Source organism: Asparagus officinalis, chromosome 8, assembly GCF_001876935.1.
Source record: "Asparagus officinalis chromosome 8, Aspof.V1, whole genome shotgun sequence".
Lineage (NCBI taxonomy): Eukaryota > Viridiplantae > Streptophyta > Magnoliopsida > Asparagales > Asparagaceae > Asparagus > Asparagus officinalis.
In genome coordinates this window covers 1,115,993-1,138,742 of record NC_033801.1, presented here as the reverse complement: position 1 = coordinate 1,138,742, position 22,750 = coordinate 1,115,993, and the positions used below count along the sequence as shown (strand labels likewise).

The following is a 22,750-nucleotide window of genomic DNA, read 5'->3' as shown; positions in this document are numbered from 1 at the left end:
ATTATTTATTAATAATTAATCCCATATTACAGAATAACTTTTATGAACAGTTGGTCGGATAAGGATTTGATTGTTAAATTAAAATTATTAATTTGATTAATAATTGGTTCTCGATATGGGACCTAATTAGTCTCACTAATATCATCAAAAGATGTATACATGCAATGTAATTTTTTCTATCCTTAATTGTTATGAATAAAATTTTTGAACAAATCTATTCTATCTTTAATTGTTATGGATAAAGTTTTGAACAATTATGAATTGTTTAAAATTAAAATATCTAAGACTAGTCTAATCCTATATATAGAGTTCATATGTAACCTTATGAAGATACAAGAAAATCTAATGAAGATAATATGAAGAATAGAATAGAAATAGAAATTTAAGAAACTATCTCTCAGTATTACTCCTTTTCAGTGATGGGTGGATTTTAAATTGAGGATTTTTTTTTTGAGAACGCTATTTCAGATTGATCTCAGATTGATCTCGGGACATATTTTTTGTAGAAATTCGGAAAACGTTTTAGGTATTCTTCTAGTTTTAAATTAATTTAGATTAATAGTCATGATATGTTATTTTTGTTGCGTTGTATGTTATGTTTTCAACAGGGGAGGGGACATTCCTACACGTACACTCGGTATACATTATACAAATAAGAGTAAGCCAAGAAGAAGAAAAGGAAAGAAAATAGGAAGGAAAATCTCCCCCATTAGATATCAATAATGTTCTTATACTGCAAAAAGGACCTGGTTGGATCCAACCAGGACTTTATTGAACAAAACCTAGCTTCACAATTTACACAAGTCAGGTGACCAGCAATTAGAATCAATCAGACCCAAAAAGTAAAATGAAAAGAATTACAAATGAAATGAACTGAAAAGTGGCCGAATGTTGTAACCAGATTCTGAACCTAAGCAAACTTCTCAGATCAGAAACAGAGGTACTAAAATTCTGTGAGGTCGTCATCAACTTCATCAATAAACCATATTGGAAACGCACACCATAGCCAGAGCATGTTTCTCCTTGGCATTGTTTAGAAGCGAGACGTAGATACTTCAAGCAAACATGTGGCCATTTTGACACGGTAAAACTCTCGGCTCGGCTCAACTTTACAAAGATAGACGAGATGAAGTTGGTTGTGAATTTCCATCCGCGTGCATATATACTATTGGGCGTAGATGAATTGCGGCATTATCTGAATCATGGTCTCTGCTCTTGTTTAGCATTTCTAGGGGAGAGATTTTTGAATTTGACAGTCTTCTTGAGCAGAAGGATTAGCGTCAAATTCTGGAACTACTGCAGATGAGAGCTCAAGATGTGAAACACGGACAGCACCAATAAGCTGCTCCGGGAGCTCATCAGGTGTGTTTCCCTGCAAACACAGCACCGAAAAGTTTATAGCTAAGCTGCAAAAACAAAATTACGAATTTCTAATTAAAAGGAGATAATATAACCATAAGATAGAACAATACTCGGATGATTACGGAATGGTCGGTTTAACGTTTGTTTGTGTGGGAGTATGTGTGCACGTGTGATGGTTAGTGTTATAGAACGGTCAATGAGGGGCATGTGAGTGTGTATGTGCTGTAGTTTCGTAAATCATGTGTATGGATAGTGCTTTAAGAGCTTGTTTGGATTTGGGGTAATGAGGGGTAGGGGAAGTTACAGGACTCTATAAGAGCCTAAATGCCTAGCCAAATTTTTTTCATAGAATTCAAAATCTCAGTTATGGATCCGAAAATTTTAAAGCTAAACTATTGTTGGAGAATACCTGTACAAGAAAAGCCATGTCAACAACAAGTGTAGTAACCACTCCCAAGACAAGTCCTAGAACTCCATTTGCCACTGTGGAAGAACCGATATCAACATCTATCTGCACAAAGTAACCTCTTTTAGTTTTCTCTGATTTTTTGTTTGTAGCCTGTAACTAAGTCTGGTTTTCCAACGTCAATGAAGATTCACACGTGAGAATACGTTACAGTAATGTCGGAGCTACAATGTTGCTTACTTCCAAATACTTTGGTTCTCGAATGAAGGTGCAGTCAACTGCTTTGGCCAACAGGCATGCACTGCTTCCTACACTTTGGCGAACAATCCAGGAACCCTATACAACGAGGTAAAAAGTCAGGAAAGCTACTCAGTGCAGTAAAAAATAAGCCAACACCCAACCAGTAATCGATAAAACCAGAGGAAGAAGAGGACCTTAGGAACTGCTGGGATGAGCTTGAACCTGCTGTTTCGGAACTCATCATCACCATCAAAGAAGCGTTGTAAAAGCGATCCAGGTACCAACGTTTTTGTTACAAAGTAAAGAACTAAACTGTAATAAGTTGATCCTGGAACCTACAAAAGTAAAGATGTATTGTCCGAGACTGATATACCAAAATAATTATTAAGAATAATACATAATTATAGAATGACTTAGTAAACATGCAAAATAGAGTTGAGAAAGTGTCCACATCAAAAATTTGTGAACAAGATCACAAAAGAAACAATATCGTGCCTCCACATTTAAATCACATGCAGACATGACAAAGGACGTGACGGAAATTAGTAGGCAGCCCCTCAAGCTGCAGGAGGACCACAGATTCAGGTTTTGGAGGAGGCATGCACTTCAGTTACCTTGAACTTCCAGAAGCACTAAAAACGTAATACAATTGCAAAGAATAAGATAAACATGGTTTTAGCATCACTCTAATATGGTTCACCTTGTTGTGCCCACCATAAATGTTTTTTCTTACTTAAGGCTGACAATCTGAAATCACATCATAGCCTAAAGCTCCAATACGGAGGAGAAAAGAATAAATAAATAAAATAAAATAAATAAAGATGGAGCACATATGGTGTTTGGAATACTATGATTAGTAAGACACTTGACAAGGACATACGTGTTGTGCTCTGACATGAACTTGCATATTGTCAAACACGACAATTTCCAAACCACATCACATGACTATATACGTACACTCCAATCTGAATATAAGTTTGTGTTGCTTATATATGCCTCAAAGCATCCATATTTGCAAACTTTCCCCCATATTCCCTCACATTTTCACAAAGCTGCAGGAAATAATTGAATGAAATTGAATTGCAAAATGGAAAGATTTGTACAAGCTGTATGTTCCATCACAACTTCATAGAAAATTGTTACGCACATAAATAGTAGATACTTGTGGCTAGACTGATGAAATAGTCTCTTTAAAAAGTATATGTTGTTTACCAATGCACAAAGAAAATATCATGTCATGAATGAACAAGGAACAGAGGAATTTTCCATATTATACTATTTTATCATTATGGATAAAGAGCAAATGGTAAACTGATTAATTGATGGTTGATTAATGAGGAGAAATAATGTACAAAAATACAAAACATATTTACCTGAAGATTTATAACCAACGAAAATAATCCCTTCTCAGAGGCAACCTGTATGTGATATAAGACTGCATTTGAGCCAAATTTATCTAGACGTATATGTAAAGAGTAGCACAACTTAAAAAGTAAATCTAAAAGGAAATTTGACATGCATTAAGAAATAACCTCTTGGTTATTGATTTAAGGGTTTGACTACCTTCAGAATCAGGAAAATCTCCAAGATATAAGTAGAACACTAATAAGTTTTTTGTTCTTAGTATCAAATTAAATTAATAAATCTATCAAGTGGAAACTGTAATTCTTGCACACATCAAACATAAATATAGTTTAATTCCTGATCCATTGTTCTTTGGATAATGTTCTCCTGTAATGCATCTCGTGTGAAATGTCAGTTCTTATGGTGTACCTCAAAAGAATTTAGAGACAAACACTAAATGTTGCAGATTGAGGATGATCGAGCTTTCATAGTAATTAGTTTATACTTGGAGGAGCTTCATACTTTAGGTTTTACTGTTAAGAATTGCACATTTTCACACTTTCACAGTTATTAGAAATTTTAGTTAATAGTTTTTTACTCAATATTGTGTTTTCAGACAAGTGATACAAAAGAAACGCCTTTCTTTATTCAATATTGTTTATATATATACTAATATACACCTCACAAAAATACCCACACTACGCAGGCGTAGAGATTAATTCCTGTGTCCACTGTCAACAAGTGACAATCACATCCAGCGGTGCCCAAATCATAATTTCTAATTTCAATGAGAATTCAATATGCCCCTTTATTGAGGTAAAAGTTGACATAGAGGTCTTCCCATGTCTGCAAGATAAATGAAACATTGTTCCCAAAGTAATCAAATGTTCCTTTCTTGGTGGTCTCTGCATAGAAATTTTTTTTGGGGTAAAAAATTAAGCTAAAAAGTAAATATAAAGCTGGACATGTAGAATCTATCAGGATAAAGAGCAGAACTTTATCCAATTAGTGACTAAACTATTCAAGAACATAAACTAGAAAGTAAGTTAATATAGCCTGAGTAACTTACAGTGCTTGAGGAAACACAACTTGTACAACTGAAACTTTCTCACATAAAAATTACAAATAAAATAAGCTTATCAAATTAGTGGTATAACTTACTTGAACAGCACAGCCATGCCGTCTGGCAGCATGATCCATTCGTTTCATGTCCTTCAACCAGTCAACTGCCACAAGCTCCATAATAGGCTTCCCGCCAGGAACCTGTAATACAAAATTGGAACCGCAAACATAAAACTGAAACATGTCGAATATACATTTAATGATTTAAAGATCTTGAAAGGATGGGATTCATAAACATAAAACTATTTTATGTGGAACATGCATTCATGAGATTGAAAAGGATAGAAACAGGATTCATCGAAGAAAGCACTACTGACCTTACTTTTGTCAGACGCAAAATTCTTGCTGCGAATTTTAAAGTTGTCTCCATCAGATATTTTCCAACAATTACGACCCTTGTCATCGTCATTCCATCGCAGATTACCGGAAAAACAAGACATGTCAATTTGATCTGATGATTTCTCATCAGAAACTGTAGTGTCAAAGGAATACAACGATAAGAAAATCTTCAATATCGTCAAACATGGTTGAAGAGGAGAATATAAAATCACAAACCGTTCTGTTTAATATCAGCTTCAAGCTTGACCGAGTCTCCCTGTCAATTGACATATTTCAAACCCAGAATAATGTAACCCAAGAATATTTGATAACAGTATCAGTTTATGCACCTCTAATTCATGTGCAGGCATTTGATCTTCATCGTCATCAGTGTCTTCATCCAGCATAACTGAATGTTTGCTACCAGAGTGAATTTGACTCAATGGAGGAGTAGGTTGCACATCCAATTCCTCAGCCACTTGATCTTTCTTGGCAAACACAGAATCTGAGGTCACATTGAACATGATAGGAATTTTCGTACTTGGGTGAGTTTCATCTGTTTGAGAAAACCAGTCACGCAACCCTGTTAAAGGCACAGAACTTCGACGAAGTTAACATACTAAAAAACTAATATGAAAACCAGATAGTTGAAAGGTATTGCTTCTCCATAAAATTTGCCTTATAGGGTAAGAATAAAAATTGAGAATAAGAAAACCAGTCAGATAACCCTGAGTTCTACCATCTATATTCCCACGTTGCCACAATAGCAATGGCATGGGCCAAAAAGGAAAGATAGATAGGGTTTTTCTCTTGATTTTGGCAAAGCACTCCCACTTTGAAGCTTGCACAAGGGGTTATTAGCTCAGTAGTTGAGCACATCCCTGAACCCTGGTAATTGTGCCTGGACTTGAGGTCTCTCAACTACATGAGCAGTTCAATGTGACTAAGACATAAGATCCGATGCTCAAATGTTTAGAGGCAAGTTAACTTCGCACCGATCCACAATCCATTAGAAGAATGCATGAACAAGATTGGATGTCGTATTTATTATATTGTTTGCAATATACAAAGTTATATATAATTTTATGGCTAATCATGCATTTTGGTAACCAGGTGTATATACTAATAGAACAGATCTGCCCACAAATTTCAACACATCCAGTCATGGGTGTATGCAGCAAACCAACAATGGGTGGGTAGGTGGGTGGGGGTGTGGGGGCAGGCTAACTGAGGAATCTTTAGGATGTTAGCAGGCAATAGAAACCAAGCTTTCCACAGAAATTTATATGATTGATACAATTGAGTTGCATTCGCTGGTGAGAAGTCAGCTATTAGATAGTACTAGATAGATCAGTCATTGGTGGGGATATTGTCTGCATTTTCACAAGCATAACACTAGCCTAGTACTGGTATACAAGAGCAATGAGTTATCATATATCATAGCGCGCAATTTAAGCCAATTCAAAACTTTTAAGGTAGGGAGCATTACCAGCAACACTAGTCAACATCTGAATTAAAGAATATTGCTGAAATGATGGGAAATAACCAGCTACCCATCCCTTCATATCAATCTGCATAAGGTGTTGTACTTGAGTTCTAGGTCTCCCATTTCGAGATCTAAGAGGAGATATTTTAAACCCACCACCTAAATGACAAAAATCATTAAATAAACCAAAATGAACTTGAAAGTACTATATGTTTTTTCATTAAATCTGAAGCATATAGATAGATGTACTTTCAATGAGAGCTCTGACAAATCCTGGCTGTGGGCCACAATCTGCATGCTCCCTCGACCGAATTAATACAACTGTAAAATGGAACATATACATGCTCAGATATAATACGGGTTTACATAACTATAGAGGCAATCAATGGAAACTCACCATAGCTCCCATCGTCATTACGCCGCCAGTAACGCACATAACAGAGATCCCGGGGCCACACATATCTGCAACAAGAAAACAAGTCATACAAATCTTGAATGCTTTAAGTTGGAAAAAATACAGGGAACTCTTGGACAGACTTAATTACTTAACACATTGGGAATGTGATACTACAAGAGGTGACCTTTACATGGCCCAGTGTAAGTATCGAGAAGTATCTATGACATGATATATAGCTAGTGTTGTAAATTTATCACACCAAATGAAATATGATCAACTTATAGTGTGAGAATATTTAGAGGTTCAGGACAATAGTGTATCAATTCTTTACGACGTAAGATAAGTATCAACAGTACGAAATAACAAGGAGAAAAGGGAATAACATGTAAAGGAAATGCTGCTAAAGGAATAACATGTGAAATAAAACTAAAGAGATTTTGTTGGAGATTTTTGAGTTCAAGTAATGCTCTGTATGTCAGTCCTGTTTAACTGGAAAAAGGAGTTGGAGGAAAACAAAATTCTCAAAATTTACAGAATGTTGGGAATTATGAGAAATTTTCATCTAAGTCATGTCGCGGAAACACTTCCCCCCCTATGTATATGGTCTGCTTACAAGAAATTACAATGAACGAGTATTATTTGATTTAGGTACAAAAAATGAGATGCTCTAACTTTGTACTAAATCCAGGAAGCATGACCTTTGTAGGAACATGTTCTTAATTCATGAAGATGTTGTATATCAGGCTAAGAACAAGTTAAATGACAGCAATTTCTTCAATGTACTTTCGCTATTTTAACAAGACAGAGAATTACTTTGGCATCCAGTCCAGATGCAATCTATGGTAAAGAATAGCTGTATGTCCATCAACCTCCTCAACTAAGCTACCGTACTCAAAACTGCAGTCCCACCTGCAAAGAAAAGGTTGAAGTAGATATAAGAAATTAGTAAAAAGAAACTGATAAAGAAGAGAAACCTACTCAAGCAAATAAAGAAGAGAAACCTACTCAAAGCGAGTGCTGCAGTCCATGCTTATTATGAGCTCAAATATCGCTTCACAAGTGGCATCCACTACACCGACAGCTTTCATGGCTTTACTGCAGCTATGCGGCTGCACTTAACAGATCATATATAGACCACGCTCGAGTTTCAATCCCGGACTAAAGTGTCAATCGTTCTAATATGTTTATGTAAAATCAACAAAATATCTTACTACATACAAGGTGGTCAACTTCTAGAAGCTCTTCAAAGATTCGTAACCCTGCAAAGCCATTCACATATGGTTAATAGTGTGTTCCAAGATGAAAGAAGAATTAGACGGACTTCGGTTCCCTTGGAGACTACAATATTCTAAAAAGTCAAGAATGACCTTCCATGAAAGAATAACCAAAACTGCAAGAGGTACAAATGAGACACAGAGGATAACTTGCCATTCTGCAATCGGACTAAGCGCCAATGTTTTCCAGAATAAGCTTGGATAGAGTTATCCTGATTTAATAACCCAGATTCAAGCTCCTGTGTCCAATCTGGTATTGAATCAGGAGGTCCTGCAATGAATTTTTTTTTAATTACCAGAAAGTGATGCTTAATGTATATATATCACTAAATAACATAATAAAAATTGAGGCCCTTAAAAGTTCATAAGAATAGCCATTAAGTACCATTTCCTATTGTCTTTCTCCTCTCAAGTAATGCCTGCTGTCCTTCTTCTTCATCTTGACTGAATCTATTTAAGAAATATTCAGATATGAAAGAAGTCAGACACACCAGAATAAAACTCCTACAGACTGCCAGAGACGAAAAAACAAAGGGTATTCCAGAAGGATAGTTTGTATTTACTGAATGCCCGAGCCAATTATTCAGATAAAAGAAAGTGGATGAAAAACAGGAGAAGTCATATAAAGAGAGAGTCTAAAACCAAGAGAAACCAGGCATAATAAAAGCTTCTCGTATCTGTGCACATTTGATTCTTAAAGACACTTCTCAAAGCTTTTTGAACTTTAGGTCTTTAGGTTTCACATTGCTTAGACTATGATGATCAGTGTTGATCATTGTCTCTCACACCATCAGAAGATGAGGATCTGACTGACAAGCATTTTATATTCCTATTCTCTCTATGAATTCATGAATGCACTTATGCACACGCAAAATAGGGGCTCCACCTAACATTTTCTCCTGAAGATCCTGTTCATCCTACGGCTACCTATTACGGCTAACCTTTGGTTTATAGCATTACAATACACGTAGTCATGTGGCAGCAAACTGAATAAATAATGGGCAAGCCAAGAGGAAATCCACACCTTTCCTCATGTAATCATAAAGAATGGAGAAAAGCAAGCATTTTTGAGCCTCCAACTTGGATGTTTTCCAAGACCGGAAAGCTCTCTCATTCATCTTCCTTATTCCTTAGACCATCTTCAGAATAACCTAAGCAATCTACTATAGATAATCATTGGTTATAGCCCATGAAAGTTACGATCTTTGAAAAAATAAAACTTAGTTGCCCTTGGCTCGAAACAAACAAATATTTACCCGAATCTTAGGAATTCACGAATTTTGAATATCATGCGTAAGACGTCCATGAAAATAGCGAATATTAAAGTAAACATAATTAATTGTCACTGGATAGAAGTGAACGAAAATTGATAAAAATCATGGGTTATATAGCCCATGGAGATCAAGAATTTTTACATATGTATAACTACTTGTCATTGGGACAAAACAAATAAAATTTTTCAAAATCGTAGGTTATAACCCATCAAAATTGTAAATTTTGAAGTAGTCGACACTAATTGCTATTGAGTCGAATGAACGACAATGAACAAAAATCATGGTAATTGAGCAATAAAATTGCAAATATTGAACTTTGCACAATTAATTGCTATTGGATCGAAACGAGCAAGAATGGACAAATATCATGGACTATAGGACTCATACTTATTTTCCATTGGATAATAGAGAATAAACGATGATGGAAAAAATAGTGGGTAATAGCCCATGAAAATCATAAATTTTCAAGAACTCATATTTATTTTCCACTGGGTTGAAGAATAAAATTTGATAAATCGTAGGTAACAACCGATAAAAATCACGATTTTTGATGAAAAGAAGTCGAAACTAACAAAAATAAACTAAAATGGTGGGTTATAACCCATAAAAAATAGCAAAGTTTTGGGTATGGATAATTAATTGTCATTATTAAGGTTGTCATGATTCATGAATCAAAATGAGTGATATTAATTTGATGCTATATCTTTTCACTACTAGCTAGAACGATACCATAAGAATAATAAAATAGACTCGATTATCTAAATATTATATTTATTCACGATGAAAAAAAGATAAAATCTTCAAATCTACAAATATTACACTATCTTCGAAAAGAAATACAGTTATTGAATCTTACACAGGCATCCAAGAAAAAAATACTAGTATAAAGATATTGAAAAATAAGTACACGAGTAATCCAAGAGATCAAAAGGTTAGTGAATAGCATGGATTCATGAAAGTGTAAATTCAAAAATGAGAAAGGGTAAAGTGGAAGAAACAAGGAAAAATAAATAAAAGAAAGGCTTCGAGAAAAGAATAATGGGAAATTGTAGAAGGGGGCTGAGCACAACCACCATAATTTTTGATAGTATTCATTGCCCCCCCCCCCAAATTTCAACAGCAACAAGGCGCTCGTTCATCTCCCTCCATACATAATGATGATGGACCAACGGAAAAAATAAGTTGGGTAGATTAATTCTTAGGGGAAAAAACTAGGGCACGTAAACCATAATTTTTGATAGTATTCATTGCCCCCCCCCCCAAATTTCAACAGCAACAAGGCGCTCGTTCATCTCCCTCCATACATAATGATGATGGACCAACGGAAAAAATAAGTTGGGTAGATTAATTCTTAGGGGAAAAAACTAGGGCACGTAATGATGATGGATCAATGTAAAAAATAACTTGGGTGGATCAATGGAAAAAATAACTGGGGTAGATTAATTCTTAGGGGAAAAAATTAGGGCACATAATGATGATGGATCAATGGAAAATAATGATGAGGTGTGTAATACCCCAACCCTTGAGAGGGTGATGTGATTAGTATTGATAGATTTGATTAGAATACTCATACCACCAAGATGCACATTCTTTTCGAGAACCCAACTCTTAGAAACTCCAAAGTTAAGCGTGTTTGGTCTGGAGAAATTCTAGGATAGGTGACCCCCTGGGAAGTTTTTCAGGGAGCGCGTGAGTGAAGACAAAACGTGCTGAAAAGACATGTGATGGTTTGTGAGACCAGTCCATCATATCTAATAGCGTACCAACTCCGGGATTCCGGGACGGGGCGTTACAAATGGTATCAGAGCCAAACCAACCGGAATTGTGAGCTAAGTGCTATACGACGCAAACTGCTACATCGAGAGGGCGTGAGCCACCTCTTGAGGCCGTAGGAGCCACCTCTAGAATCTCACATGGATGGTACGGTCTTGGATGATATGATTTGACGCAACGAGGACGTTACGAGTTTAAGTGAGGGAGTTTGTAATACCCCAACCCTTAAGAGGGTGATGTGATTAGTATTGATAGATTTGATTGGAATACTCATACCACCAAGATGCATCTTCTTTTCGGGAACCCAACTCTTAGAAACTTCAAAGTTAAGCGTGTTTGGCCTGAAAAAATACTAGGATGGGTGACCCCCTGGGAAGTTTTCCAGGAAGCGCGTGAGTGAGGACAAAACGTGCTGAAAAGACATGTGATGGTTTGTGAGGCTAGTCCATCAGATCTAATAGCGTACCGACTCTGAGATTCCGGGACGGGGCATTACAAGGTGCTCTTTTATCAATGGAAATAAATCCTATTAGTCCATGAAATCATGAATTTTGAAATACGCATACCTAATTACCATTGGGAAATGAATGACATAGAAAAACTGTGAGTTATAGCCTTTTAAAATCGCAAATTTTGAAGATAGCATAGTTTAGTTCAATAGGTCAAAATGAACGATAATGGACAAAAAACTTGTTACGCATACAAATGTTGCATTGGGGTGAAATGAATGAAAATTGACAACAATCATCGGCTATTAGCCCATGAAAATAGCAAATTTTGTAGTACGCATAATTAATTGTCATTTTGTTAAAATGAACAACAAAGGAGAAAAGTCATGGTTTATATAGCCCACAAAATTTATGAATACTGAAATAAGCTTATTTATTTTTCATTGGATCAAAACGAACAAAAAATGACAACAATCATGGTTATAAGCCCATGATACTTGCGAATTTTGAAAATCACACAATTAATTGTCCATGTGCCGAATTGAACGAAAATAGACTAAAACCATGGTTATAGTGCATGAAAATCAAATTTTAAATGCACATAATTAGTTGTAATTGGGTCAAAACGAACGAAAATAGACTAAAATTATTAGTTATAGCCTGAGAGAATTGTAGAGCTTTAGGTATGCAAGATTAATTATTATTAGGTCGAAAGAAATGAAAAAGGACAAAAATCATGGGTATTAGCACATAGAAGTCATAAATTTTTAAGTAAGCATAGCAATTGGTTCAAAACTAACGAAAATGAGCAAATATCATATGTTATAGCTCATTAAATTGTGAAGATTGTACGCATGATAATTTGTCATTGGACTGCAGAACGAAAATTGAAAAAAAATCACAGGTTATAACCCATGAAAATTACGAATATTGAAGAGAGAAACTTAAATTTTATTTATTAGGTAGAAATGAATGATGATGGATAAAAATCATGAGTTATAATCCATGAAAATCGCGAATTTTGAAGTACGCATGATTGATTGTCACTGGGTCAAAATGAACTATAATGGACAAAAAGCATGTATATAAGTCATGAAAATGGCAAACTCTAAAGTTTGCACATTTAATTGCCATTGAGTCAAACTGAAACAATGAGTTTCATGTGTTAGAACGTACTTTTTCAATATTATTTTTATATGGACTTGTTTGTTATCTTGACTCGGTCAAATATGACCAAATCAACTTTTCTCAGTAAAGAAAATCATGGAAAATTTGAACGTGGGTTTGTTGAGAGAATATCTCTAAAGGGGCGAATCTGAGGGGGTGGAGATAGTGGGTTTAGCCCCTATAAATGGAGGAGTAATCTCCTTGAGAACAACAACGAAGAAAAGAAAATCAATCTCCTTACCCATTATCGGAGCCCCCTCAAAGATATCTTCTTTCTTCTTCTCTGTGTTCATTCATTGTTCGTATTGTAAGATTCTATTAGCAATATTTGAAGGTTATATTTTTGTCTAATTTTCATAATGAAGGTGAACATTTCGAACATGAACTAACTGCGGTAATCTAATTAGATTAACCAATAGATGAAAAGATTCCGGCTCACAAGCCATAAGGCCATTGTAATGTATTGCATAAAAGTACATGTGTTTTCTTGTGTGGTATAGAAGCATCATCACAATTAAATTGAATAAAATGTGCTCCTTCTACACTGTAAGGAGGCAGGCAGATTTGGTAGCGTTGATAATAATTAGTATTTGGGAGATATCCTGTCATCTTTCAACAAATAAAGATTATCTATTGCTTAAGAAGTAAACAAGATGCGTTTTTGCCAAATTCATCTTCTACCCAGCTTTCCTAATGTTGTGAATCCTGGACAAAAGACTTAAACTTCTAAAAGCAATTTTAGTAAATCATTGGCGAATACGCATTCTTTCTACTTAGACTTATGCACAAATTAAACATATTATAACTTCAATTAAAATGATAACCTACACAATAAATAATGCTGAAAAGGCAGTTTCTTTAAATATTATCACCTTGGGATCTAGGTTCTCCCTAGAACTTGTAAGAGCGTTCAGAAAAGTATTTCATAAATGGTTACTTTAGCATTAACTTTTTTTCCAAAGATCGACAGCTTTCCCTATATCTAAAAAACACGACAAACAAGACAATATAAGACACTTACAGACTTTCATGATCAGAGGAGAAGGAAACATTTCTTTGATGACCCAGTGTAGACTTGTAAGAAACAAAGGGCTTATTTCCATCAGATGTAGTTGAGTCCTGACACTGTAAGAAAGCAAATGATAATTGAACTCCAGATACAAAGCAAGTTCTACAATGAAATAGAAGATGTATGAGGGGTAATGCTCATGAAATCAAAATCGGGAACGACAGTTAATCTTTTCTCACCTCTAATGAGAGCCGGAGAACAAATACATAGGATTTTGTGGTAAAGCCAGCAAAGACATCAAAAGATTTAAGAGAACACAATAAAAAACAATACCACAAATGCATTGCAAAAAGAAAGTTACACTTTTCTCCTTGAGGACGGCTGGAGCAGTACTTGCTCCCATTCCATCCCTCAAAATGCACATGTATTACGATGCAGAAAATTTCACAGACATGAAAAATGAAGGGCAAAACCAACCTCCTGTACTATAAGAACTGATATGGTTGAGAACAATGTGACTGATAATTGAACAAGACCAAATTTAGAGATTGCGCTTAAGTATAAAGAGTTGTGGCTATAATGGGACTTACACTAAATCTTTTGATTAGTACCATGACCCGCGCTAATTTCCTCATAAGGAAAAAAAAAAAGATAAAGTTCACCAAAAAAATGAAAAGAACTAGCCTTGTCGTACCTGATCAATAACAAGTTCAATCTTTTCCTTCCAGATCAGAGCCTCCTGGATGTTGAATGCTGCCATCTAGATGCAAAAGCAAAATAGTGCAAGATTATTTTAGGAAAAGATGGCCAGCACACGAGATGGCATCTGGAGCCAAATATATAAAGCAACCAGGATCCTCCATCCACAAAATGTACAGATAACGCGGTTTAGGGCAAAAATAGAAGTTATAGAAAACTGATAAGAAAATAGGTAGATTATAATACAAAACTAAAACACTGTCTTGCAATAAATATTAACATCAGTAATTTCAGATGATTTAGGTACCCAGAAAGATCCCCGGTAAGAAAATGTATTCAAAGCAAAAGTAAGATGATGAAAAAAGAGAAGGAAAGGTTCACCATGTACCGTAATCCGATTATAGCTGTCTTTCTTGTTGTACACACAGAGCACATAAACCATCTGTCAAGAGAACAAGTGAAACAAGGGAGGTGAACAGAATACTAAGATTATTAACTAGCACAGGTTAAAAAAACAATGGCAGGCACGTATTGCATAAGTAATTGTGACGTTGATAGATGTAATGTCTTAATTGTCATGACCCACGAGTTTACGATGATAAATAAGAATAATGACAAGAAGCTGAATGTTGAAAGTAATGCAATGTGTTGGGCAGTTCTGAATTTGCAATATTTTAACGTTTCTCCCTGACCCAACTTCTACCTCAGGCCCTTTTTCGATAATGGAACACCTTAAACAAAGATTCATGCAATGATTACCGGAGGTTCCACTTTTGGGAGGTCAATGACTCTCTAGCCAGCCATATTTCTCATTTTTTGGAGCAGCGTACACAAAGCAAGCAAAGGCCTGCTCTTGATCGTTAACGTTAATGTTGATAATGGTTCGTCAACTAGATTTTGGTTGAACTATGGGACTGGTCTGGACATAGTTGATTCTCAATACCGACTCTTACTTGCCGCTGCATAAACTCCCAAACCAAGATGATCGATGCATATAGGACTTGGCCCCCGAAACTCCATCATTGGGTCAATCTTCCTCTAAATACGAAACTACGGCATTTATTAGCATTAATCAACCAACATCAGTGGACTGAGCTACTGGATCCATTTGCTGCCAGTAGGCATATTTATCTGATTTTTAGCTTGAAAAATAAAATATAAATATGAGTAAGAAAGCATAACAATAGCAACCGGTGTAAAATAAAGAAATGAATAAACATACATGCCCTTGGTGTGGTTTGAGCCCTCTATCCTCCACCCTGCAACTTCCATCTATATGAAGAGTCTTGAGCGGCACCTTCACATAAAAAAATAAAATAAAACAAACATACTTAAATTAAGGAATTAATCAAATTCGCTTGTTGTTAAAAATAAGACTTGATCCCCCTAACCCCCAAAACGATGGATTATGAACCGCTTAAAACACAGATTTTTCTTACCTATACAGTAATGTACCCTCCAAACCAACCATATTTGCAAATATATCCTCCAAATCTAGATACGTGCTAATTGACCCCCAATTCTACCGCATTGTGTTAACGTAACCCCCGAAATAGCTTGGCCTAGCACCTCTCTTCTGAAGAAAATCTGAGATTTCTTCAAAACCATTTTGAATCCTTTGTAATTCTAAGGTTCGAGGTAGTTTAACTAAGCAAAGCTCAGACCATTATATCACCGATTCTCAGTAGAAGAGCTCAGGAAATAATAACAAATGAGGAATAAAACAACAAATAAAAAAAATTTACCATGTTATCCTTGGGCTTCTTCTTGTAGTAAGCAATGAGCCTCGATTCAAGAACAAAGTATCGCATATGGATGTAGGATTTCCCGATCTTTCTCCTCCCATAACGAACCATCCATCCTTCATAGATCACCTTCGGTGCTTCGATCTTCTTCCTCATCGAGCTGCTCTTCATTCGTACTCGATTCAAAGAGATCCGGACGCATCAATCGAGCTAAATCAAATGATGCCCTAATTCGACCCCAAAATGGGTTTTCTTTTTCTTTTTCTTTTTTGAAAGAAGGGAGAATTTTTGCTGGTGGATCCGAGGAATCGAGGAAACCGCCGATCGAAGAGGAAGAATTTTTATTTTGGTCCTCATTTCTGGAAATTTTTTTAGGAGGACATCCGGCGGGAAAGAGAGAGTTGAGGGCCGAGAGCAGAGGCTGGGATCGTGGAATAAGGAACCTTGTGCTTGTGAAAATATTACGACATTGCCCCTTCACTTCATGGTAAGTATATATAGTAATAATTTGTATTTGAGAAATGAGGGAAATAACAAAACTCATAATTCATAATTAGAGAAAAATTCATAATTCATTATGAATATTTTGTATATATAATTTCTGCAATGTATGTATCGCCTTGTTTTCTTCTTATTATTCTTTTTGGCTGAAAGCGAGGACTTACAGAAGAACCATATTCCTAGCAAAAAAATAAATAAATATTTTTTTTTCTCTCTCTCTCTCCATGTTGCTTCTCTTCCGGCACCTGCGCATCATCACCAAATCCGATTAGATTCAGTTACAAGTAGTAAGCATATCGAAAACCCAGGCATTTGTTCGAATTTTGATTCTGCTTCCACTATTTTATCATGTGCTCTAAAATAGTTCTACGAAGTAAACAAATAATAATAACAATAATAAGGGAAGGAAAACAAAAGCTACAACCTGTACAGCTTTGTAAATCAACAGGGTGGAACTTAGTCGTCCAAATCCATACAGGAGAATTATTCAGCCCTATTAAACACTCGTGAATGCGCGCGCGTGACACGAATTAAAAGTGATTCAAACAGAAAGCATGATTTTGATTCGCGACTGACCGCGTGAACAAATTATTCAGCAAACCAAAACTAATTCCTCATCAAGATCAAAGTTTTGATTTGGATAACCCCAGAATGAACTGTGAAAAATAATTTAGCGGGATCACGAATTCTAGTATAACTTCTCAGCACGCAGGACTAAGGATTGCAGAAGCCGTGTAGAAGCGTTCACGAGATTAGGACATTGGACAGGAAATAGCAACAACACATGAATATTAATGAAAGTTTTCAATACAGTCCTTTAAATAGAATCCGTATACAAGCCAGATTTAACAGCGAACGGAGTCAGTTCAATTTAAGCTACCACGAACTGTAGGATACAGACAACAAGAAATGTTCTGAGGTAAATGTAAATGAGACGAGCAACTTTTCAGTTGACACATTATTACAGTAGAGAGTTCCCAGTTCCCCTAGTAAGGAACGACAATGGATTCTATGAGCTCCTGAAGCGGGGCAAGTTCCTTCTTGTCAATCAAGCCGAATTCCTGCACCAAAACAAACTCCGAATTTAGTATAATTGGACGCGATACTATGCAGACGTAATAAACCACGATTATTATACATATCACGTTTTCACATCCTGATGTGAATGAATTCAAGCCTACACCAGAATGAGATATCATAAACTTCCTAGCTGTGCCTGCGTCTCAGCAGCTGGCCTAAAAGAGCTGCCAATATTCATCAAAACAATATGCACATGCCAGAATTGTGAGAACAGGAGCTTATAGAATGAATCTACCAGATAAAATTGTTATCTCAAGTTAGTAGTTGGATTCACTAGATGAAACAAATCCATATAACTAGTGAAGACCATATTTCAATTTTCAGGCAGACCCCTTGTAATTGATCATTCGATCTTTGGTCAGCTTCTCCTCACATATCCTTTTTTTTTAACTCGAGCGTTTCACATTAACATAAGATAAAAGTTATGAACTAGATTCTCACATCATTATATTGCCCGCTATAAAATGAAAAGATATTCTGGAGGAAAAAGATTGCTATGCTAAGAATGCTTACATATGTAAACAGAATAAAATGCTTGAAGCATGTGTTAAGATGTGCCATGTGTTAAAGATTATGAACCAGATTCTCACATCATTATATTGCCCGCTATAAAATGAAAAGATCTTCGGAAGGAAAAAGTACCCCAAAAATAAAATGCATTGCTATGCTAAGAATGCTTACATATGTAAACAGAATAAAATGCTTGAAGCATGTGTTAAGATGTGCCTCTTCCTTGAGACTCACAATCTTCTGAAAATGTGAGTGGTATATGTGTGCATATACGCGAAACAGCCGTTTGAATATCGTTTTCACGACTTCCTTGAAATTTGGGGGAAATGGGGCTCCTGAAGATGGAGATCATACAAAGTAAACAATGGAATCTTAGAAGTATTAGTATTGTCTGAAAACTAACAGCACTCGGAAGTCGGAAGTACTACCAAGCTTTTGTGGAAAGATGGATTCATCATCAAGTTGAACTTCAATCCAGTCCATCAGATACTCAACATATTTTGGAGCCGAAACTTCTATCGGCTTCTTTATTTGTACACCATCTGCCCACCTGTACTCATACCTGCAAATTTCATTGTTAAGTTATAAACTGAATTTGTTCAGCTAAAAATTTGCAGCAAGAAAGCTAATTATCCTCCAAATATCTGGATGTCAAATGACCAGTTCCGGTCATTAAATATGCACAACAAGATCTAGGACATGGAATAGTGATTTAGCCAGAAAGAAACTTGTCATGATCACCTAGCAATAAATTATATTTCTTTAAAAAAATGCAAAGCTCAGATTTTAACGCTACTGTAATATTCATCAATGTGTCCTCAAAGCTCTCTTCAAAGGGGTGTTAGATCAATTCCAAGACTGTAAAAAGTCTATTTTATCCAGTAGAGGATCATCAACGCTTCCATCTTAAGACATACTATTTGCAGAGCAGGTTATTGGCTTTTCTTCCTTTCGATCGTAGTGGTTAAGCAACTTTCGCTATATTTAGGTATATCTGCAAAATTCCATGGTCTTTATCAGCATTACAATCCCTGGGATTGATGTAATTCATGTTGGAATGAATGCTGATGAGTCTCATGTATTGAAGCAGTGCTCTTATTTCTGAGTTTAATTACCATCCTAACCTTCAGCTTAAACCCATGCCTGCCGCTAACTCAGATTGAACCGTATTGTATGTTGAGTCCCCAAGCTTGATTTTGCTGCTCTTTTATTTCGCTCAATATCATAATCCAAAAAATTTCGTGAAAATGAATGTCTAGTCAAAGTTCTACTGCACAGGATGTGAATAATATTAAATACTATTAACTGCACGCCATTCAAAATATACCATTCATCAGTAAAGGGAACAAGAAAACATCAGAATTCTCTAAGGTGGATGTTGTTTTTACATAAAGAAAGGGATGACCAAGGTTTTATATCGTAAAGTTTGGCCATATATTATCAAATTACTTATCAATCTACTTCACAATGCATGACATGATGCATAGTGATGAAGAAGGTAAATATGTCTTAAATGAGATAATATAGCACCAAAACTTCTAGTGGCATAGACCATAGTAAATTATCAGAGAATAATTTAGAGTATACAATAAAGCATCATTCATCATTAACACCATCCACTTTATATCAGCTTGAGACAGTGTATTAATTAATACAATTAGGCATACTTTGGCCCTGCAGTCATTGTAGGGCAGCTCTCAGGTGTGCAGAATTCAGTGAGTGTCCCATATAGAAGGTTCACCTGATTGAAGAAATCCACAGCTGAAAAAAAAAGTAAAGAATACATATCCATAAGTTCAGCATCAAATTTCTAGAGAGCATTAAAAAATCATATAAATCTCATGAAGATGCGTACATCTATAACCTGACACAAATCAATATACAGATCGAGTGTCAGGCTGTTTCTCATAGTTACATGAAAAAGGAAACATATCAACTGTGTAGTGTGCAGTGATAAAATTTGGGTCAAAAATGTACATGAACATTGATGACAAGAGAAGAACATTACTATTGACAGCGAGCCACTCATTGAAGTCCTCTCCAGGCGGAAGCCTTACTGCTTCCCTCAAGTTGCCACTACCAAGGGTAGCATCAATGTGTTTCCTGAGCTGAGCACCCTGCATGTAACAGTTGAATAAATAATGCAATATCCCGCTAGATCACTAAATATCCATGGTAGTTGAAGCTCAATGATCTTTTTTTATAGTTACTTATTACAGACGTATCAATTCCTTTAATTCAACATTAGATTTATCTATAGATATATTCTGAGCACTATTTATACATTTAGAGTATATCAAAACTCAAGGTCTTGTTATAAAGAAAGCTAATGGAGTGATTCACCTATTTCTCGGCCTTTGTGAGATCTCATACTACCAAAAGGTGGTGGGAAAAAAGTAATAATAACAAATGGATGCACTGCAAAAAGCTGCACTGGTAATTAATAAGAGTACCTACCTTACTACCAGATGGCGCACTCTTCTTAGGGCGAAACGTCCTTTGGTTCCTGGAATGGATCAAGCCAGCATAAGATGATATACATTTAAAGAAAATTTGAGCTTAGGGTTCAATGTTTTAAATATCCAGTCATGTGGTACTGCAATTTCTTTCTTTCTTTTTTCATTTATTGGCCCAAAATTTTCCGTCTTGGTAGACAATATATTTTATTAAACTTTTAAAAAAAGGAATTTTAAGTTGGGGGCACGCAAAACACGAACCTTTATCTTCTCAGAATGTTAAAAGAAACATGATGTGATGGTAAAAATCTATTAAACAGCAACAAAAAAAAATGCAAAGGTTAAGTATCAAAGTAATAACTTCCTAAGCACATAGAGCGATTAAATATTGGAGACAAAAACAAGTGTAAATTCCCCATGAATAAATTTTTCTGCAAGTGAATTTTAAAAATGAAAAGTAAGATAATGTTAGGACTCGTGATTATGAGCCTACACTCTAATCTTGTTTTGATGATGACAAACAAGTCGACTTATAAGTCGACTTACAAGCTGCAGTTTTTGGGTTTTTCTCTTAGATTCGATTTGTTTTGGACCCATTTTGCACCCGCTTCATTACTAAAACTTAGTCTTGGCCGTCGACTTGTCTTGACCAGATCCTACCCATTGATTATGTCCTTAGAAGAGCCCTAGATCCCAAAATTCATTTTTTCCTTTTCTCCCGATCTTCTTCCCTAAGTGAAGCTTCTCGGTCCTCTTCCTGCTAGGTATAATCCCCTCACATCCCTTGCTCCTTTCATTAGAGCTCTCATTTGGGGTTTGTCATTTCTAGAGTAATTTCTAGGGGTTGTATCTATTGTTCCAAATCGGTGCTTAAAATACAAGCAACCATGGGCATACATACTTCTATCCATCTTTATGCTTATGATATTACAGATACTTAAATTGCAAGAAACACCCCTCGATAGATTTTTAAACCCCCTCAAGGAACTACCATGGGAGGCTTATGTTTTCAAGGGACTTGTGTGCCGCGTAAGCCCATTTTCGCAATTTAATAAACTTTTATTTTAAGACCAATTATGTTCATTTATCATTAATCAATCCAATAAAATCCTCAATTAAACAAATCTTCATCATCTCTTCTACCCCTCCACCATAAATCACTACTTCATCCTTTTCCATCAAAAATCACATGCAACTTTACTTCCTCATCCACCTTAAACTCCTCCACTACTATCATCTCCAAAATCTCAACCCCCCCAATATTCCAAATGCTAACTTCAGCATCTCTTTCCTAACATAATAAATCTTAATACTAGCCTTGACAACTTGTCCGATATCACTACGACCAACTTCCCGCGCATCACTACGTTGTCGCCACTGCGTGTTCCGCGTGCACCACTAAATAAACTTTTTTACAGAGAGGCTTCCTTAATAAGTACAATAGCTAAAGAAAATTTGAGGCTAGCTGCATGTTCAATAGAAAAAGAGTAAAGAGTTAATGAGAACCTTGACATCTTATCTTCTATCACTAAACCCTAGCCTAATCATCTGGCCGCGCCCGTGACCTAGCTTTCCCCTTTCTGATAAACTTTAATGCCTACAGATATTTCTAAGGATAGAAAGTGACCTAAATCGAGCTTGTAGCAGATGGGAAAAAAAAAAGTAGCATTCTAAATTTAGAACAGGCTGGATCCGAAGTAGAGTCTCTGATCAATCACTCAATCAAAGATTCTCGTCAACGGATCTCAGATCTCGGTAGAACAAAAAGGACCGGCGGTTGAGGATGGAGATTGGAGATTCGATCGTACCTCCCGAGGCCGAAGAGGCTCATGGCCGATTGCGATCGGATCTGATCGCCGTCGAATCCTCTCCGAGAATTCCTCTCTGAGATTTCTTCGAGACCGAGCTCCGTTTGTTTGTTTGCGGTATTGGAGATCCCACCGTCAGCACGACGCCACGAGAGACGAAACCAGGGGGCGAGCTCTCGTCTCCGCTCTATTTGAGTGCGCTTTTCTTTACTTTGGCAGCATGCGCGTGGGGCCCACGCGCATCTTGACCCGGGCGGAGCCACGAGCGTTTGGGGTGGGCGGTGGGGGGGGGGGGGGGCGGCGGGGGGACTGCCTTATTTTTGGCTAGTA

The 22,750-nt window shown here is 36.3% G+C and overlaps 2 protein-coding genes across 7 annotated transcripts; both read right to left on the bottom strand.

The window, feature by feature from the left end:
• Nucleotides 671–16,496, bottom strand: LOC109819815 (protein ENHANCED DISEASE RESISTANCE 2-like). 6 transcript variants are annotated; one of them, XM_020385731.1, is made up of 22 exons: nt 16,066–16,496; nt 15,543–15,617; nt 14,709–14,762; nt 14,316–14,381; nt 13,634–13,737; nt 8,335–8,399; nt 8,104–8,220; nt 7,887–7,934; nt 7,681–7,789; nt 7,489–7,584; nt 6,676–6,740; nt 6,528–6,599; nt 6,282–6,437; nt 5,143–5,375; nt 5,030–5,069; nt 4,792–4,946; nt 4,514–4,615; nt 3,382–3,426; nt 2,203–2,343; nt 2,009–2,104; nt 1,772–1,873; nt 671–1,372 (listed from the first exon to the last, which is right to left on the bottom strand). In XM_020385731.1, exons 1-22 carry the CDS (start codon nt 16,234–16,236, stop codon nt 1,229–1,231), a joined length of 2,256 nt encoding a protein of 751 aa, XP_020241320.1. In that variant the 5' UTR covers nt 16,237–16,496; the 3' UTR covers nt 671–1,228. The 6 variants fall into 6 exon arrangements, with proteins under 6 accessions (XP_020241320.1, XP_020241322.1, XP_020241323.1 ...); XM_020385733.1 differs by having other exon boundaries at nt 4,792–4,925; XM_020385734.1 differs by having other exon boundaries at nt 5,143–5,348.
• Nucleotides 17,339–22,600, bottom strand: LOC109820042 (MOB kinase activator-like 1A). The gene is made up of 7 exons (XM_020386098.1): nt 22,421–22,600; nt 20,614–20,662; nt 20,165–20,273; nt 19,824–19,917; nt 18,585–18,718; nt 18,328–18,491; nt 17,339–17,627 (listed from the first exon to the last, which is right to left on the bottom strand). Exons 1-7 carry the CDS (start codon nt 22,441–22,443, stop codon nt 17,553–17,555), a joined length of 648 nt encoding a protein of 215 aa, XP_020241687.1. The 5' UTR covers nt 22,444–22,600; the 3' UTR covers nt 17,339–17,552.

Excerpts from the sequence above, each read along its gene's own strand:
- LOC109820042 (XM_020386098.1), bottom strand. The coding sequence starts at position 22,443 with ATGAGCCTCTTCGGCCTCGGGAG. Across the intron at positions 20,274-20,613 it reads GTGCGCCATCTGGTAGTAAG|GGTGCTCAGCTCAGGAAACA; the intron begins GTAGGTACTCTT and ends TGTTACATGCAG. Across the intron at positions 18,492-18,584 it reads CATCTTTCCACAAAAGCTTG|GAGCCCCATTTCCCCCAAAT; the intron begins GTAGTACTTCCG and ends CTCCATCTTCAG.
- LOC109819815 (XM_020385731.1), bottom strand. The coding sequence starts at position 16,236 with ATGAAGAGCAGCTCGATGAGGAAGAAGATCGAAGCACCGAAGGTGATC. Across the intron at positions 8,221-8,334 it reads GAGAAAGACAATAGGAAATG|GACCTCCTGATTCAATACCA; the intron begins GTACTTAATGGC and ends AATTCATTGCAG. Across the intron at positions 3,427-4,513 it reads GGCATGGCTGTGCTGTTCAA|GTTGCCTCTGAGAAGGGATT; the intron begins GTAAGTTATACC and ends TATCACATACAG.